Source organism: Galleria mellonella, unplaced genomic scaffold (assembly GCF_026898425.1).
Source record: "Galleria mellonella isolate WM207_F2 unplaced genomic scaffold, CSIRO_AGI_GalMel_v1 utg56, whole genome shotgun sequence".
NCBI lineage: Eukaryota > Metazoa > Arthropoda > Insecta > Lepidoptera > Pyralidae > Galleria > Galleria mellonella.
This window is the reverse complement of record NW_026442117.1, coordinates 1,807,637-1,828,227: the sequence shown is the minus strand read 5'-3', so window position 1 is coordinate 1,828,227 and position 20,591 is coordinate 1,807,637. Positions and strand designations below refer to the sequence as shown.

At 35.2% G+C, this 20,591-nt stretch overlaps 1 protein-coding gene across 4 annotated transcripts in view; it reads left to right on the top strand.

Annotated features, from left to right (window-relative positions):
* Positions 1 to 20,591, top strand: part of LOC113514784 (neutral ceramidase) — a 51,431-nt gene that overhangs the window by 3,269 nt on the left and 27,571 nt on the right. Inside the window, exon 1 of one of the 4 annotated variants that reach the window (XM_052899088.1) lies at positions 1,207 to 2,181. The exons of 1 other annotated variant lie outside the window; for it this stretch is intronic. In XM_052899088.1, coding sequence (XP_052755048.1) covers positions 2,145 to 2,181 — 37 coding nt within the window. In that variant the 5' untranslated portion in view covers positions 1,207 to 2,144. Of the gene's footprint in view, positions 1 to 1,206; positions 2,182 to 5,248; positions 5,268 to 19,488; positions 19,691 to 20,591 lie in introns of those variants that run through there. 2 more of the 4 variants (XM_052899090.1, XM_052899087.1) reach the window with 2 other exon arrangements.

Genomic DNA, 20,591 nt, shown 5'->3' with positions numbered 1-20,591 from the left:
TTGTATACCACATAATTTAATAATAACCGTCAAATACTATAAAATCATACAAATTTAGTTATTACATTTACTAAGCAATATTTTTTTAAGAAGAAATCAAAGAACGGAGAAAAAGGCGTTTAATGTAGGTATTTACTCATAGGATATCTATTTATGTTTATGCCTATGGTCTCCCGTCTCCCGCGCAAATAATCGGATAAAAGCAGTGTTACTTTCAATTCATCACAATACTAGTTCCTATTTTATAACTCACAATGTTCAAATTAAAATCACTAGGAAAACAAGAATACAACTAATAAATATAAAGTCTACAATAAATTTAATACACTGTTATTTTATAAAAAGAAAAAAATATCTTGTGAAAAAAGTAACGCGCCATTTTTGGAAAGTGGGTATAAGAGCTTGTTTACCTTGTCTTTCATCAATGTGAGTGTGTTGAGTGTGTTTATTATTAAATATCAATACAAGGATTTTTAATTCATTTCTGATTGTATATGGGCCACTTACTTACTTCCTCAAATATTGGAAAATGTGGGAGAATTTTCTATGTTTTTATCTAGTCATGAAATAACCTATCCAGTTAATTTTTAAATTTATTAAAAAAAATTAGTTATTTAAAAAAAGTGAAGTATTTTCTTAAATTAATAAAATGAATTACGAATATTAATATAATTGGATATTCGTCATTCTAGATTAGAGTTTGTTTAAGTCCTATTATTTTTGTATCGATTTATGTTTTTTTTTTTATTGACAGAGGCAATTTGTTAAATAACTGTACAAATATTTAGTCTAACGATAATTTGTCAATAGTTCTGTATACAGAAAAAAATTCAATATTTAGTAATAGACTCCACAGTCCGTTATTTTTGCCAATTCTGATTTTTCAACGACTTCAAAAAAAAAACGTTCTTTTTTTTAGTACGTTTGATCCGTTGTGGATAAGGTCGGAGACCATGCTGCGTAAACGAGGTTCTTAATTCTTTATTTTTTTTTTAATTTTTATCTTGGAACATTTTTATTTTGCCTTTCTTTTTTTATTTAAAAGGATATCCATATTGATGATATATTATCCAGATATCCAGATTGACACCATAGAAATTTATTTACAATCGTTTTGTAGTTTGGTTTTAAAATCAAAGTGTCAACGATTTAAATTTCTTTTGTTGTTTTTAAATATCAGAATTAAAAAAACATATTTTCTTCTCTTTTTCTTCTTGATTCTTATTCCTGTGTTGGTCTGGCGGGCCATATGCTTGATTAATATCTTCACTGTGAGTATAAAAAGAGGCTTAATTATGTTAAATAGTGAACGATAATTTGCAATGATAACAATAAGCCATTTAATTGCATAAAGTTCGTATTATTCGTAATTTGGTAGCTATACTCTTATTTTACGGTTTTTCCTATTTAAATTTGTATATAAAATACTCTATTGATTTTGCAATGAACATATAAATATTTGACATTTCACAAACTTTTACAGTTATAAAATTAATAGAATGTTAACAGGAAAAGTATAATTGTCGCTTCCACATAGCAGGTAACTAGAACCTACGCCTTTAACAAAACATGAACCAAATACGTGGTACAGCGCTGTAGGCATTTCTAAGGCCTCATTCAATGAAGCTAACAAAGGATTTACGCGGGTAAAATGGAAGTAATATGCGTCTTTAAAGTTCCAGTTAAATATTGTGATTATTTAATTCGGCAGGATTATAATGTTGGATCAAATGATTGTCACAACAATAATCGAGCGACGGTTTCGATTTGATTGTGCATGCTCACTTTACCTACTGAACTCAAGTACAGACTGACAATAATTTATTTTAGTTCGCTGTGAACTACGTATGGCGGCGTACGCTTTGTCGAATCGATTTCGCTTGACGTTTAAAATCGCGCGAAAATTTATAAATTGAATTGACCTCTCGTCTTTCGACGACACAATGATCAATTTAAAAAAATAATTCAACCGTTACAGAACTCGTCTTATCTGTTTTTGGCGGCAAAATGTGACATTTTAAATGTTTGTAAAGTGTTGTTATATGTGTAAGTTTATTGAACTCGAGGTTGATTTCTCTTTTATTAACCTGTGAGAAGGAATAATAAACAGTAAACAGTGCTAATATAATATTGGATGCGATTAAATGCAATTTATTGCAAAGTCTCCGTTAAATTACCTAAGTAAGTGGTTTAATTTATATAAATAATCTTTAAGTAGTAGTATTATTATTTTAAATAATGTTGTTTATTATTTATTTACTTAAGATGTAAACATACCTATTATTAAATGTCTACCCCCTTATTCATAAAAACAAACCATTCATAAATCCATATTAGCTATTGTTTTGTTTTTTTTTCTTTTGCACTAATTTCTTAATTTGAAAGAGCAATAAAACCCTCTAATAGTTAATATAGGTTTTTTTTGATGGGTGAAAATGGTATGGTAACCCCGCCTACGCTAACGGGATACGCTAGCGGAGCACCAGTGAAGGGTGATAGATAATAATGAAAACAGGTCAGTTAGCCCATCATGATGAATTCATCAGGAATTAATCATGATAGTTTCCAGGGAGAACCGCGAGGAGGTCCGCCTGGTTGGGTATATTGCTAGCAATGGGATTCTCAGTCTCCATTACTAACAATCCCTTTCCCCCCACACGAGTAGGTAGGACTGTAATATCCTTGCTTTCCTGTGGGTGTCGTAAGAGGCGATTAAGGGAATTTAATGGTTGAGGAATAAGTAGCAACATACCTCTTAAAACGTCACCGAAGCCTAACTGCTGTTGCCAACCCGTCTGCCAAGCGTGGCAACTACTGGCAAAACCACCCTGATGGCGAAAGCCAATGTTCGGTAGTGGGCAGTGATCAGCTGATATGATGACGATGATGACTGTAATACTAATATAATGGAATAATAATAAAAAGGCTTCTAGTCTATTATTTATTATTATTACTTTAGCCATTAAATGTCTACTGCTTTTTTTTATACAACTTAGAATGGCAAACAAGCTGACGGCCCACCTGATGGGAAGTGATAACCGTCGCCTATAGACATGAGCAGTATCATGGACATAACAGTGTATACTGTTTCGCCCATGATACCCTCTATGCGTTGCCATTCCTGAGGACTCAGATGTTATTCCTCTGTACCCTGTAAATTCACGCCGTACTCCACCCTTCGAACCGAAACACAGCCATGCAAACACAACTGCTTTACGTTTGAAACACGAATGGGACAGAGGTACCCAAGCAATCGACTTTTCTACAAAGTCTTCCTCTGCTGGATATAAGCTTATCCCATACGTATCTCAAAACGTGCGTGGACAAAATAACAGTCGGAGATTGATAGCCAATTGAAAGGTCGTGGAACTTCTGGTGAACACACATTAATGATAATGGAATAAAACAAAACAACTATAATCAAATAAAACAATAATCTGTACGTAGAATAACAAAGCTAAGTAAACATTAAACAAATTCAATTGAAATCAACAGAAACGAGATATCGTACTGTGTATCTGGAGTAAGATAAACATGGATATAATGATCTGAAACACAAAGGAATGATGCATTCTAGGGGTGGCCGACTTGACTAGACCCAAGATCTATTGTTTACAGACGAAACCCTGTGCGCTCTACCAATTACCATACTTCTTGAAATCTCAAATGAAACAACATAGTTGAGTAACCAATTATGTGGTATTGTAGTATTTTTTATTTCATTTAAAAGGGGAAAACATAATAGTGAAAATTATTCTTAGTAACCTATTTATATTAGTGTAAGCATTGCGTCTGAACATCTTCCGCTAGATTAGCAAAATATTATATTTTTGCCTTCGACTGGATTATAAGACGCGATCGACCGGTTGGCCAACTCGGCTATATTCTATATATTTATATATTTCAATCGAGATAAAATTAACATTTATTATTTATATTTTTTTTATATATATATTATTATTTATAATAATTATTTTGTGTGATAAATATTTATTGTTTGAGTACGGTCGAAGTCGCTATCTGTTATGAAATTTTATAATAAAGTATCAGATAATAATAAATAAATAATAAATAAATAAATATATACGGACAAATCACACAGATTGAGCTAGCCCCAAAATAAGTTCGAGACTTGTGTTATGGGATACTAACTCAACGATGCTATATTTATAATAGATACATATATAGATAAACATCCAAGACCCAGGACAATCAGGAAAAGATCGTTTTCCATCATGACCTGGCCGGGGATCGAACCCAGGGCCTCCACGTCGCAGGCAGGCGTGTTGACCGCTGCGCCACGGAGGACGACGAGAATAATATTAGTATTGGCATATGTAGAATTATCTGATTAGAATAGAATAGAAAATATTTATTGCCAGAAAAACACATATTTACAACAGAAAAAAACTATAATATTATATATAAGTAGTGTCTCATATTTGGCAAAAGGAACCGGCTCAGCTGATGCTGCGAGTGTCCCAGTGCAATGTGTACAGCTGCACAGCGCTGGTTTTCATTAGATCTCTTATATATATATATATATATATATATATATATATATATATATATATATATATATATATATATATATATATATATATATATATATAATTCTCAAATTACATTCTAAAACATATTTCATGTATAATTTTAGCTTCGTTCTAATCTTATTATTACATGCAAGGATTAGAAAGTTACTTGTAAGCAAACTGACAAAATATACGCTCTGCAGTTGTTTACCTTGCACTGAAATGAATGGCTGACTAGTCGTGTAGTAGGACTTGAAAGTGTCCATCAGAAGGAGACTTTGTACAAAAGTCGATTGCTTGGCCAAATCTGTCCCATTCGTGTTTCTACCGTGAAGCAGTTGTGTTTGCATGGCTGTGTTTTGGTTTGAAGGGTGGGATATGGCGTGCATTTACTGGGTACTTTCCATCAGGTGGGCCGTCAGCTTGTTTGCCATTCTAAGTACACAAATCCTTACACATCACAATGACGTCAGTCGCAGTTTTGTAAATGATTATTAACGTATGCTTGGTAGATCCGGTTGGTTCGTCTCTAATACATCCACCTGTACTCCTACACATTGTTTGATGTCAGTTTTAATTAAAAAATCAACTATTTAGTCCTCAGAAATGACAACTTGGGTACACTGTGTCTATCGGAGTAATCTATCGGAGTTAGGAGATAATATACATGAAAAATACAATTGAATTAAGAATCTACTCCTTTTTGAAGTCGGTCGAAAAATAAAGATAAATTGGGTATGTATTCCTTTCTGAAATAGTCTCAAAAATTAATTCAAAAGAAACAATATATTTTTTTAATACAACTTAGAATGGCAAACCAGCTAACGGCCCACCTGATGGAAAGTGGTAACCGTCGCCTATAGACATGAGCAGTACCATGGACATAACAGAGTATACTGTTTCGCCTATGATAAAATGCGTTGCCTTTCCTGAGGACTCAGGTGTTATTCCTTTGTACCCTGTAAATTTACGCCATATCCCACCCTTCCCAACTTACTTAAACCGAAACACAGTCATGTAAACACCACTGCTTTACGGTTGAAACACGAATGGGCCAGAGGTACCCAAGCAAACGACTTTTGTACAAAGTCCCCCTCTGTATTTAAAAACAAAGAAGAAAGTGATGGAATTTTATATAATTTTTATATTTTCAACTGTATTGTACTGTATTTTATTTTATTGTATAAGTCATTAACTGTCCACTGTTGTACATAGGCCTTCCCCATAAGGGGGAGGGGGGTTTGCTAGTAGTTGCCATGCTTCACTGGCGGGTTGGCAACCGCAGCTAGGCTTTAGTGATATTTTAAAAGTGACATTGCTGCTCATCTCCCGATCATTAAGTTCCATTCTTCGCCTTTTACGACACCCAAAGGAAAGGAATGGGGTGGCCCAATCCAAACCGGGATCACACGGCAAAATGTGTTGCTAAAGGCAAAACTCGAGTTACGATTAATGTATTTTTTTCAATATTGGTTGAAGTCCCAGGAAAATTCTTATGAAGACGAAAATGGCAAAATTGCTCAGTAAAACGTAAAATTAGATTTTTTCCCGCATTAACTTTTGACAGAACGGCGTTTGTCAAGTTAGCTAGGAAAAATAAATGAAAATCTTATCTTATTAATATAATAAAATTGTAAGTATGTCTGTACAAGTGTACATGGGAGATATTTTAGGGAAATTGATATAAGAGATCTTAATAAGATTATTGGTTGCAGAATTTTATTTTTAACGCATGTTAATGGAACTATAACCCTGCCTGCGCTAACGGTATACGCTGGCGGGGCATCAGTGAGGGATGACAGGTGAGAATGAAAAAACAGGTCAATTAGTCCACCGTGATGAATACGCTTGGAATTCAGCACGATGGTTTCCAATGGGAACCATGTGGATGTTGACCTGACTGAGGATATTGCTAGCAATGGGACTGGTAGTTCGCATTTCTAATAATCCCTTCCCTCTAGAAAGTTTCGTTTGTCTGTCTGCATCTTTGTTCCGACATTACGCGAGAATTACTGCATCGAATTACATGCGATTTTTTCACAGTTTTGTTTCAGAAGGTCTAACTTAAAATTTGGCGTATATTCCAGTGTGATAAGAGAGAAGTGTGGACTGAAAGATGATGTAGTAACAAAAATGGAAAAAGGAATGTTGCGTTGGTTTGCGGTCATTTGGAGAGGATGGATGAAAGAAGAATTACGAAAGAGATTTATCAAGCAAGAATGAATGGAGATGTCGGTAGGGGCTGCCCTAGTCGGACGTATAGCGACCAAATAGGCGACGTGCTGAAGAAGGGCCCAATTAATAGTATCCATAACCGGCGAGCGTGTATGAAAATATTGATGAATGTGGAGGAAGCGAAACAGGTTTGTTTGAACCGAAGCATTGGGCGTTCCATTGTTTCTGCCTATCCTAATGAGAGACAGGTGTGACGGATATGTATGTATGTATGTTCATCTTGATACACCATCTAGAAGTAGTTCATTTCATTGGGTCTCTTACTTCTGAATTCAACGCGTACAAGGTAGTAGGCTAATAACTAGTTAGAAATAAAGACTTTGTAACAGATTAGCAGAGAGCTAATGAAAACAAATATTCGTCATATGGAATATATTAAGAAATAATACTTATATTTATTTAAATATGTGAATATTTACGAAATTCGGTCAAAGTCAAACGTGCCTCGAAGTTTGGTTATTCAAGTATGAGACGGTTTTTTTTTTGTTACTTATGCGTCATAACATTTAACATACATTTTATTTATTGTTTTTATTAAATTTTAATACACGTAGAAATTATAAATGGCGGATTTAAAAATAGCGTTATCTACCAGTCGATTATATATATATATATATATATATATATATATATATATATATATATATATATATATATATATATATATATATATATATATATATATATATATATATAGACATATATATATAGTATGTTTCGCTAATGATACCCCCATGCGTCGCCTGTACCCTATAAATTCACTGCTATATCTCACCTTTCAAACCGAAACACAGCCATGCAAAGACAACTGCTTCACGGTTGATACACGGATGGGACAGAGGTGCCCAAGCAAATATATACATATATAGATAACCAACCAGTAGGTAACTAGCGTTTTGTCGGTCTGTACTAACTTCTATGAAACTAGCCAAGACAACTAGTGATGTCTAAATACTATTTATAGCAAAAAATATCGATAGCGATAAAAATAGTATAATTTATAATTATAATTTCATTGGTTATTTTTTTACCAGCAAATCACCTTTTACTATTGTTTTTTTATTTATTATGATATTATTGTTTTTTATCCATTCGTATACGTGATAAGATTAAGGTTTGGCTTATGTAAACGTCTCTCAAAAGGTGTAGTTGATATATCATATCTGTACATATGTGAAAAATGAAGATAAAAATAAGAAAAAGAAATGCAAATTTATGGATAATCTAGTGAACTTGTTTTATGATATTAGGTGATTATTACGAGTATTATACAGAATTTGTTATATTTATTGAGGTGATAAGTAGTTAAGGTATACATTGTCAGCGACTAATATATACTATATATGATTTTCAAAAATTCTATCTTCTTGTGCGTAGCGTATATTTATATTACATATTTAAATCACCAGGTGAGCCGCATGCTCGTTTACCCCCTGTGTTGTAAAAAAAATACTCTGTCAGGTTGACTTCTACGTGGTTCCCTCTGGAAACCATCGTGCTGGATTCTATATGTATTCATTGCGATGAGCTAACTGACCTGTTTTTTCATTCACATTTATTATCCCTCACTGGTGCCCCGCCAGCGTATACCGTTAGCGCAGGCGGGGTTACCATTCCATTAAGATCCATTAAAAAAAATTATAGTCGTTTTGACATACAGTAAATTATTAAGTAAGTGTCATGGAACTGCGTTTTTTTTTTGAGTTTTTTTATGATACTCATATATAACACCTATCTAATAAACTGAATTTGCCTCAACCTTGTTTTTATGTTAGCAACACCTGATGTTAACCAGTGTTAATTAGAAACTGTTTTAACCTTTGCCAATGCTATTTGATACGTATTGTTTGCTTCATAAAATTCCATAAAAATAATGCTGCAAACAGGGTAACGTTTACCGCTATAGAAGTAGTTACATCATCGATCAAAAATCTTCAGTTTTGAAGACGATGATTCGTAATTAATTATTACTTTTTTCAATGGACTTTAAAAAGAAGAAAGTTTTCAATTTACTTGTATTTTTTTATGTTTGTTACCTCATAACTTCATCAGTTGTAAACCGATTTGGAAAATTATTTTTTTCTAAAAGGATAAACTTGCAAATTGGTCCTTAAGAAAATTTATGAAAATTAGTTCAGTTTAGTTTAGTTTTCAAATCAATGTAATTGGTTTTGTTACAATTAAAGTATTTTTTGCTAAATACAATCTTAATTTACACAGCTATAGACAGTTAGTATATAGTAGTTTTAGGTATATAAATAGGAAATATGTTTCACATATTGCCATATGGTTTCGGCATAAAATAGGCAAGCCCTTCCTTTCCCGTGGATGTCGTAAGAGACGACTAAGGGAACTTATTGGTCGACGAATGGGCAGCGGCGTCCCTTTTAAAACATCACCAAAAGCCTAAATATGGTTGCCAACCCGCTTGGAAAGCGTGCCTACTATTAGCAAACCGTCCCTTACGGGGGTCTGTGTGACAGAAGTCTTCTAAATTGGTAAGGGTCTGAGTCTTCTGTGTTGTATATTTTTTAAGGCACTTTCAAAGGAAATACGGGGTCCATCTGTCCGTTCGTCTGTCCGTCTGTGACTTTTTTCTTAGGAATGCGTGAAGGTATCAAAATCAAAATTAATATCATATTCTCAGATCTATAATCTTCTAAAGCAGTGAAAAAAAAAACAAGTATCTAAATCGGCGCAATCAAAAGATACCTTGAAAAACGAGATTCACAATTGAACTATTTTTTGCTTTGTGTATAAGGAGTGTATTAAATTCATGTTTATTTTAGCCGTTAACTGCTGAATATAAGCCTTTCCCACAAGGGGGTTTTTCTTTGGTGATAATGGAATGGTAACCTCGGCTGCACTATCGGTATACATTGGCGGGGTACCAGCGAGGGATGATAGATGATTATGAAGGAGGTAATTTGGTCCATCGTGACGAATTCAACAATAAATCGATCACCGATGGTTTCCAGGGGGAACCGCGTGGAGGTCGACCTAATAGGGTATATTGCTAGCAATGGGATTGCTAATCTCCGTTACTAACAATCTCTTCTCCCCCAACATTCAACATTATGCTATGGCACTTTATTTGCTGCCACATCGCTGTTATTCTGTGCAAACCACACAGTGTTTTAGTGGGTATTATTATTACTGTTATGCAAATCCATTATTTCTTGCTAAAGTGAATCCACTTGTTTATCGATAACCATTTATTAGTCCTGGCGCGGTGGTCACAACACTATCCGTGTTGAGTATACGATTGCATTAAATGGCAAATGATGAAAGTCCAACGGTAGATGGCAATTACCGTTGTGAAATGTGCATCTTTCTTTATATTTTTAAGCGAATTCAAAGAGAGGGAAGTTTTCAATTCGATGGATTTTTTTTGCGTAAAGGTAATTTCCATTGTAGCCTAATAGATGACCTTAGGGGGAAAAGGATTGTTAGCAATGGGGTTTGACAGGCCCATTGCTAGCAATATACCGTTATTCAAAGTCGACCTCCACGTGGTTCCCCGACTGGAAACCAATGTGTAACAATTCTTGTTGAATTCGTCACGATGGGCTAATTTTCACAACTGCTTCATCCTCACATCTATCATCCTTCACTAGTTTTTCAAGCACCGCCAGCGTATACCGAATAGCGCGGGGTTAACCGATACCATTATCATTCCATTTTTAAATAGATGACCGCTGGTGGTGGTGACTGGTGGAGTGGTTTGTGAGAATGTCTGTTTGTATTTGTTTCTGGACTTTGTACAAAAGTTTTCGATTGCTTGTATTTTTTGTCCCATTCGTGTTTCAACCGTTTGGAGCATTATTTTTTCTGTAAACTTGCATGGCTGTGTTAGTCAGTTTTTTAGAAATCAATGTAATTGGTTTTGTTACACACGGTAAAATTTAATTTACTGAGTACAGAGGAATATACACTTTTAGAGTCCTAAATAGGAAATGGCAATATTGCATATGGGTAAAATAGGCAAAACAGTATACTCTAAGTTATTTCCATGGTACTACTCATGTCTATAGGCGACGGTTACCACTTTCCATCTGGTGGGCCATCAGCTTCCTACTGAGGGGAAGGGATTGTTAGAAATACGGATCTGTCCGTGTCCCATCTGCTTTTTCTTAGCAATATACCCAAAATTTCAGGTTCGACCTTCTAAAGCAGGACCTGCCTTCGGCGCAATCATCCTTGAAAAACACCTATCATCTCTCATTGGTGCCCCGTTAGTGTATACCGATAGCGCAGGCGGGGTTACTATGCCATTTTTACCTATTAAAAAAAATCTATTTTAATTGTGGTCAAATCAGTTATTTTGATAAAAAAACTAAACTATTGAGTCGATTTTGCTAATATTTCTATGGGACCAATCTGTAAATATATCCTTTGGAACTAATCTGTAAATATATCCTTTCGGATAAAAGAATTTTCCAAATCGGTTTACAACTGACGGAGTTATAAGGCAACAAACATAAAAAAATACAACTGAATTGAAAACCTCCATATTTGAATATTTTTAAGAATTCAAAGAGAGGGAAGTTTTCAACACATTAGCGTAAAGGTATATTTTTTTAGTTGATGGGTGGAAATGGTATGGTAACCCTTGCTAACAATATGTGGCGGAGCACCAGTGAAGGGTCACGATAGATGAGAATGAAAACAGGCCAGTTAGCCCATCATGATGAATTCATCAGGAATTAACCATGATAGTTTCCAGGGAGAACCGCGAGGAGGTCAATCTGGCTGGGTATATTGCTAGCAATGGGATTCTCAGTCTCCATTACTAACAATCTCTTTCCCCCCAATTTACGTTACGTATATTCCTACTCGACTTACAAATGAATATCACGTGACATACACACGTAAAATACAATTAAACTGACAATTACACTTTCGAAGTCGGTTAAAAAGACAATCGCATTGTATAAGTTAGTCAATGGCCACGAAAGTGATTATCCATTCCTTCACCACATTAGAGAGCACTGACCCCGGACCCGGTCAAGTTCAAGGTTGGATACATTCTGTTCCTGTTTCACGAGCAGCGTTGCGTGATGTAGTTAGGGTTGTCACCGTCGTGCCCCGAATTTAAAAATTCTCGTGTTCATTTACCTTGTAAAACGTCTTCCTTATATATTCCAATTTAGATTCTAATGTTAAATGTTAAATACATTTGGAGAGAATCTTAATTGGTTTTAAATAGATACAGTGTGTATGTGAACGTTGATAAAGTTTTAAAATAAATTGTATTTTTAAACGACTTATTAATTTACATACATACATATCTGTCACGCCTGTCTCCCATTCATCATCATCATCATATCCTGACCTAATAGGGCATATTGCTAGCAACGGGGCTGGCAAACTCCATTGCTTACAATCCCCCCCCCCCTCTCCCCCTTCCACACGGTTAGCCCTAGAAACCATCGTGATTTATTATTGTGGAATTCATCACGATAGGCTAACTCACCTGCTTTCATTCTTATCCATCATCTCTCCCTGGTGCCCTGCCAGTGTATACCGCAAGCGAGGCTACCATTTCAGTTTTACTTTAAAAAAAATGTCTATAACCATAAAATGGAGGCAATCGCGTATGTCTGTAGTTACTATTTACCTGTAATCGCGTCGCGTTAAGTCTCGATTGTAATTTATGAGTAAGCAACGCCAATGTTTAAAATTAATTGAAGTCGCTGTCTTTTTGCTGAGTCAAAAACTGGTTACTGTTAACTCAAAATTCAATTTTAAAATTTAAATATTATTATTACGAACTTAATATATGTATACAAAACATTTCATTGTTCATCGATATGTATTTTTTAAATATTACTGAGATGGCAAACAGACATACGGCCCACCTGATGGTGTATGTGTGTTGTATTCACAGTTTAAGTCGTTATTTTTTTTGTAGAACAAAATTTATTGTAATAAAACTAAAGTATAAGTCTGATACACTGAAAATATTGGTAAAGAATACCATATTCGAATTATAATTTCGAGAGATTTTTTAAATTATACATAATACGAGTATTATGTTGATTTTACAGGTGGCAACCCTAGTCAAATATTAGATGCGTAGTGGTATTTGTATTAAGATAATAAAATTCATTTAGTTTTTTTTATATTTGAAGATGGAATGGGCATCCACCTATGTTAAGTGTATGGAATTTTTTTTTAATGGGTGATAATGGAATGGTTACCCCGCCTGAGCTATCGGTATACGCTGGCGGGGCACCAGTGAGGGATGATAGGTGAGTTTTTTTTTATACAACAGATTGCCAAACAAGCAGACGGCCCACCTGAAGGAAAGTGGTAACCGTCGCCTATAGGCATGAGCAGTACCCTGGACATAACAGAGTATACTATTTCGCCCATGATACCCCCCATGCGTTGCCAATCCTGAGGACTCAGATGTTATTCCTTTGTACCCAGTAAATTCACGCCATATCCCACCTTTCAGACCGAAACACAGCCATGCAAACACAACTGCTTTACGGTTGAAACACGAATGGGACAGAGGTACCCAAGCAAACGACTTTTGTACAAAGTCTAAAAAATGAGAATGAAAAGGCAGGTCAGTTAGCTCATCGTGATGAATACACCTGGAATTCAGCACGATAGTTACCAAGGGGCACCACGTGGAGGTCGACCTGACAGGGTATATTGTTAGCATCGAGACTAGTACACATTGCTAATAACCCAAAAGTATGGGCTAATAGTATTATATTATCTGTGGTATGGGTATCAGCATGAATAGATGTTCAATTGAGGATTTAGGAATTTTCCATCCTGGTATCTAGTGTGTTGCTAGTAATGGGTTTTTTACACCCTATCACTGACAGTCTTCTGTTCCACGTATAGGTTGATGTGTCGATGCGCAGTTGTAATGGCACCTACGTATTTGGATTTGGGAGAAAGTAGGTTGAATTCCGAGAGTTTTCATAAATCAGATGGCATAATACTTATTTATTAGTATTGGTATACGCTTTTGTGTCTTCTCGAATTAACCATTTATATAACTGTTACCGTCTGCCGTGTCGCCGGAATAGAAGGGTCTGTGAGTGTCGTAAGAGGCGACTAAGGGAACTTAATGGTGAGAGAGGGATGGAGGGGGGAGGGGATTGTTAGTAATGAGATCTAATAGCCCCGTTAGGGGGAAAAGGGATTGTTAGCAATGGAGTTTGACGGCCCCATTGCTAGCAATATGCCTTATTAGGTCGACCTCCACGTGGTTCGTCCTGGAAACTATTGTGAACAATTCTTGTTGAATTCGTCACGGTGGGCTAACTGACCTACTTCATCCTCACCTATCATTCTTCACTGGTGCCCCGCCGGTGTATACTGATAGCACGGGTGAGGTTACTATACCATTACCATCTATTAAAAATAATAGCCCCGTTGCTGGCAATATACCCTCTCAAGTCGACCTCCACGCGATTCCCCCTGGAAACCATCACGGTTAATTCTTGTCGAATTCATCGTGGTGGGCCAACTGACCTGCATTCATTCTTACCTATCATTTTGCACTGGTGCCTCCTCGGTGTATACCGATAGCGCGGGCGGGGCTACCATTTCATTTTCATTTGTTAAAAAAAATGGTAGAGAGATGGGTAGTAGCGTCCTTTTAAAACATCACCAAAAGCCTAACTGCAGTTGCCAACCCGCCTGCAAAGTGGCAACTACTGGCAAAACTCCCCAATAGGGGGAGATCTATGTTTAGCAGTGGACAGTTAACAGCAGCTAATTTGACAATTAGCTGACAAAAATTTTACCCGTTTTTGAGGTTCGATGCTCTATCTAAATAATCTAAGGGTATACCATAAGCATATTTCTCCTCGTTGTAATTATTAAAAAAGCTACAATTCATCAGGTGTCATCAAAATCGATTTAGCCATTTATCTACAACCATGAAGTAACTCGATATTTTGTTTCTGGTCATTTTATTTTCACGTATTACATCGCATTTCTACTTTTTTTTTAATGGATGAAAATGGATTTGTAGCTTCGCCTGCGCTTTTGTGATTGACCACCCATCCTAAAGATGACCGCACTTGGTGTTATTTAACCTTATTAATCTCCGATCACCGAACGCAACTGGGCGTAACTATAAGCGTGTCTCTGTTATTACGAGTTATTTTCACCTTGACCCGAAATTTTACTTCGTACTGCATTGCTCTGAGCTGATCTTGCTACGTGAGGTCACTAGTTCACAATCTAGATTTGAACTTTCTAGACTCATTTGTATAATTTTACGTCAATGTAGAGGTCAGGTGGGGCGGTACAGAGGTCATGTCAATTCAATAATAATTTGTATTTATGTTCATTTTTTTATGCAACTTAGAATAGCAAACAAGCTGACGGCCCACCTGATAGAAAGTGGTAACCGCCTCCTATAGACATGAGCAGTACCATGGACATAACAGAGTATACTGTTTCGCCCATGATACCGATCCCTTCCCCCATGCGTTGGCATTTTTAAGGACTAAGGTGTTTTATTTTAATAGACGATAATGGAATGGAAATCCCGCCCGCGCCAATGGTGTACACCGGCGGGGCACCAGTGAGGGATGATAGGTGAGGATGAAAAAGGCAGGTCAGTCAGATGGGCTACATTGTAATGAATATACTTGGGATTTAGCATGATGATTTCTAGGGGGGATTACACGGAGGTCGACCTGACATGGTATATTGCTAGCAATGGGACTAATAGTCCGCATTACTAACAATCCCTTTCTCTCGGTGAGCTATCTTATTAATATTATAAAATTGTTCTCGTAACTAGACGATATCTGCCTGGTCCATGGAAATTTTATCAAAATCGGTTCAGTAATTTAGTTTATAAGTTAAAATAACTGGATTTATCAAGATTGAAGTAGATTTTTTTGTCAAACACAATGTTAAAGGCTGATTTGATGATGACGACCTATTTAAACATTATAAAACGTGAATTTACAGTAGACTTGTAAGGTAACATCATAACCTTCAAGAAAAGAGCATATTCCTTTTTAAAAGGCTGGCAGCACACCTGCAATGACTTTAGTGTTGTGGGTGATCATGGGCGGCGGTAGTCACTTACTATCAGGTGAGCCGCATGCTCGTTTGCTGATTGTGTTGTAAAAAAAAAGGTTATAAGGATAGTGCACCTTCGAAACTCTTCAATTGCTTGTGAAGTGAGAACAAGGTCGAACGTTCGAGTTTGTTAACCCAATAGAATTGATGTTAGTTTACAATAATATTTAGGATCCTTTATTTTTTTAACCGACTTCAAAAAGTGGGAGATTCTCCATTCGGTTGTAGGTATTTTTTTACATGTTTCTTACTTCATAATCATAGATAATGTAATAGATACTATTGTCATAACTTCTTTAGTTATAACGATTTGGAAAAATCTTTTTTTATCTGGAAGGATATACGAGTACTTAGAGATTGTTGTCCCATATAAATATTATAAAAATCGGCTGAGCAGTTTATATATATATATATATATATATATATATATATATATATATATATATATATATATATATATATATATATATATATATATAATCCGTTTAAATGTAATAATAAATGTAACTTATCTCTTAATATTTTAATTTATAATTTCACAAAATTATTGTTTTATAGACCACTATAAACTATAATTTATAATAATTTTTACTTAAATCTATTAGAAAATTATTTCATATTAGTCTTAATAATAAAGATTTTCATTTAAGAGATATGTTTAGAGAAATAGCACCTGAGAATCAAGTCCACTGGCAAATATAAGATAAGATTTCATGTAAGTACGTACCAAGATTGATCTTATTACGATCTTACATATGCATAGATAAGGAAACAGTCATATGCATATACATTACAATATAGTTTCCGCTCTCTATAAGGTCATGGTCCACTCCAGCTTAATGTTTTTGAAACCAGAACACGTCGGCGGAAGGGTGAGGTGCCAATGTCGGCCGCTAGTTGAATCTGAATCAACCGACATATCACGTACTGTGATTACTCAGCTGTACGCTCGTAACGGGTTTTGTAGGTATTACAGATATTGTAGCGTGTATTTGGCCCAATATTTGGGTTCATAATGCAGATCAAACCGGTGTTTGGCCTGCGCTTATTGGTTGGGAAGATGTTATGAATGGATGTTGGCTTGGCGTTGTGTTGGCCGTATATTTGGGCCCATAATGCAGGTCAAACCACAAATATTTATGTAGGTATTATGTATGTTGGCGTATCGATATTAGATTTGTCAAGTATTTACGTTTATAATGATTATTTAGTAGTTGATACTTTTGGCAGGCAGATTGGCAATCGCAGTTAGGCTTTGGAGCTGTTGTAAAGAGAGACGTTGCTGCCTATCCCTCTATCATTAAATTCCCCTAATCGCCTTTTACGACACCCACGGAAAAGGAAGGGATGGCCGATTCTATGCCGGGACCATATGACGATTTGAGATAATGCAGGTTAATAATAGATGCGATAATTATACACCGGGTTTTAGAGGTTATTGGCGTTGAGTTGGTTGGTGTTTGGGTTTATAATGCAGGTCACATATCAATGTCAGTAGGCGTTACGAGCGTTGACTTGTTGGCGTCGACTTTGCATTAAATCTGAGGGCCTACCATGAAATGTTTTCCGAAATTTCGGAGCCAAACGAAACAGAAATTTGATGTTGAAATTACATAATACATGCCGTTTTGGAAATATTAAAAATGTTAAAATATTGTTCTTTTTAACTTTTATGATAGGATGTATGACGAACGAAATGTTCAACTCCATTTATTGGTCCGATTTTGGTATAAACAAAAACACGAAATTGAGTCCGAAATTTTGGAATTCCATTTCATGGTAGACCCGCTGGCTTTATAAATGACCAGACACTGAGTTGTACAAATGCTATGGAAGTTCACTTAACATTATGTTGGCCAAATATATATTGTTTGCAACTTATTGGCGATGAGTTGGCCAAATATTCATGTTTATGATTGTTTATGAAGCCAAGTGAGATTGTGTGAGTATTATGGACGTTGGTTTGTTGGTTGTAGTTTTGGTCAAGTGTTTGGGTGGGTAAGGTAACAGGCTTCACACACTATAGCGATCTTAATAACCTTAACACTAGATACAAATACAAATTTGTTGTTTCAAAGTATCGTTTAGAAAAAAAAATTAATAGGTATTTTATGGGAATGGGCATTAAATGTTATAAAAAGATACCGAAGGATATTTTGGATCTGCTTTTTAATATGATTAAAACTAAAAATAACTTATTGAATAAAGTTTATTTGTTACACACTAAACAATTACTTGAATGACAAATGTGCATGGTGTTAGTCGATCATGCACGGGCTTTTGACAACCATGTAATTTTAGACATTGAAATAAATGCATATAATGTTAACTGAGATATAAAAGAGTAACTGTTGAGTTTCTTGCGGGCTCTTCTCAATAGATGACAGCTTTTTGAACCCTGCGCTAGATTAAAAAAAATGATATAAAAGTACTTGTAAACAGATCTATTTGAGTAAAGATGATTTTAATTTGAATTTACAATAATTTGCGACGTTCACATCACAATGCCAATGTACAGTATTCGAATTTAAACGATAACAGTTATATGTTCATAAGGAAATTACCAGATACGGAAGTTCTCAAGAATTGCTAAATCGCAGTGTATGAGGGCGTCACGTTGTATACTGTGATGTCTATATATAGATAGATACTCTTTATTGTTTCCTTCAAAAGATTACAATAGTTATTATAGTTACAAACAATTACAAGAAATAATCACAATAAGAAAACAATGGGCGATCTTATTACTAAACGCGATCTCTTCCAGGCAACTTTTGTATGGAGAGGAGTAATTATAAACAATTAGATTGGAGGCACGATGGAAACAAGCATACATGTATATAAACACCTACACAAATACATACAAAATATAATAAATACTGCTCATATGTATACGTAAAACAGAAAGTTATAAAATTTTTAGATATCTCAAGAAATAAGTATGCTAACCAGACATATAAATGAATTAATAAGATGACAGATAATAAAATATAATATTCTTTATTGCACTTGTAATATACATATAAAATAATGTATTTATAAATGTTGTGAGCAAGGGTGCACTTATCTCTGACAGAGATCTCTTCCAGTCAACCCAGTACAGTGAGAAAGCATTTCGTTAGCGGGCAGCTGAAGTGCTACAACTATTAATACATAAACAAATATACAGTTAAATAAAATATTAAAATATATAATAAAATATAGTGCATGCGAACAGCAAGATGTCTATAAATGGCTAGCTTTACATTGCATTTAATGTTCGCGTGATTAATTTATAGTTATTATCTGAGATACATTTTTTTATATGCAATTTTAGTTGTTAGAAAACTAATATGTGACCAACACGGGAGCAAGTCCTATTGAATGGAGAAACTATTATTAAAAACGTTTCAGACTTAGATTATAAGGGTTTTGTGTCGGCCATATAATTGTGTAGCAAATTACAACAAATAAAATAAATAAATAATATAGCAACAAATGAATTAAAAACCTCTTTTTGGTACACAAAATAAAACAAACAAAAAATTTTTTTTTGTTATAAATTTTTTTTTTATATTACGAAGATGGAAAGCAAGTATAAATAATAAAAATAATAATATTTATTTAATCAGACTACATAAGGTCCATTTTGTTAGTTATAAATTGACTTAACCTATATTAGTAAATGAGCGGTCATAATGCTCTTGCATTGATAACCTGTCCCACCCAATATTTTAGTAATTTTATTCAACACATTACGTTGCCAGCGTCCGAGCAAATATCTCAGACAGCGAGTACAGTCACACATACTGAAATAGAACAGTCTATGTCTTCACCATCAGTACCAACTAGGTCTCTAACTGATACGTCATGTAAGTATTCTAGAGCAGGCAGATTGATTAAGCCACCACTAAGATATAATTTATAAATTTGTATTTGTAATTATAACATCTACTCAGACATTTGACTTTGTTCGTGTAAGGGGGATGTTATGAATATTGATTTAAGTAGTTAAGGTCACATCACTAATGGAACGGCGCATCACTAATGTCGCTTCCTCTCTCATGATATGTCGTCACCATTCTGTACTAATGTCGGTCCCTATAATTAAACCAATAAATATTAAACAAGTCTCTATCATTTATTACCAAGTCAATACAGATGGGACAGTCCATTTTACCAGCAATTGTCTTCAGGACACTGTTTGAGCTAACACACACTCTACCCAACAGCGAAACGATTCGTTTGCGCCGTATTGCGTAAAAATCATCCGTACGTATGTACGTAATAATCGTATATCGCTTTATACGTACGTATAAAGCCCGTTGGATGGTTATCGGTTACTGTAACCTAGAGAGATGATAACCTGACGCCTGCAACACTAGAGGTGCCACGTGCGCGTTGCCGATCCTGAAGAAACCTTAATATTTAAGAGATTTCTTCAGGGTCGGCAACGCGCGCGTAATACACCTAGTATTGCAGACGTTTATAGGCTACGGTAACCGCTTACCATTTGGTAGGCCGTATGCTCGTAACGTTTGTCACCTTAGTGATATAAAACTAATTCTTTTTGAAGAGCCCCATACTGTAGTCTCTAGGGAAAACCTCGGTAGGGAGCTCATTCCACGGCCTGAGCATTCGTGGGGAAAAAATCCTTTAATACTGCACTGTACGTGACCATTTAGGTTCAAGCGTGTGAGGGTAAATTCCCTGTCGATGGCAAGTGATGCGATGATAAAATATGGCTGTGGGCATCATTCCAAACAATTCCAT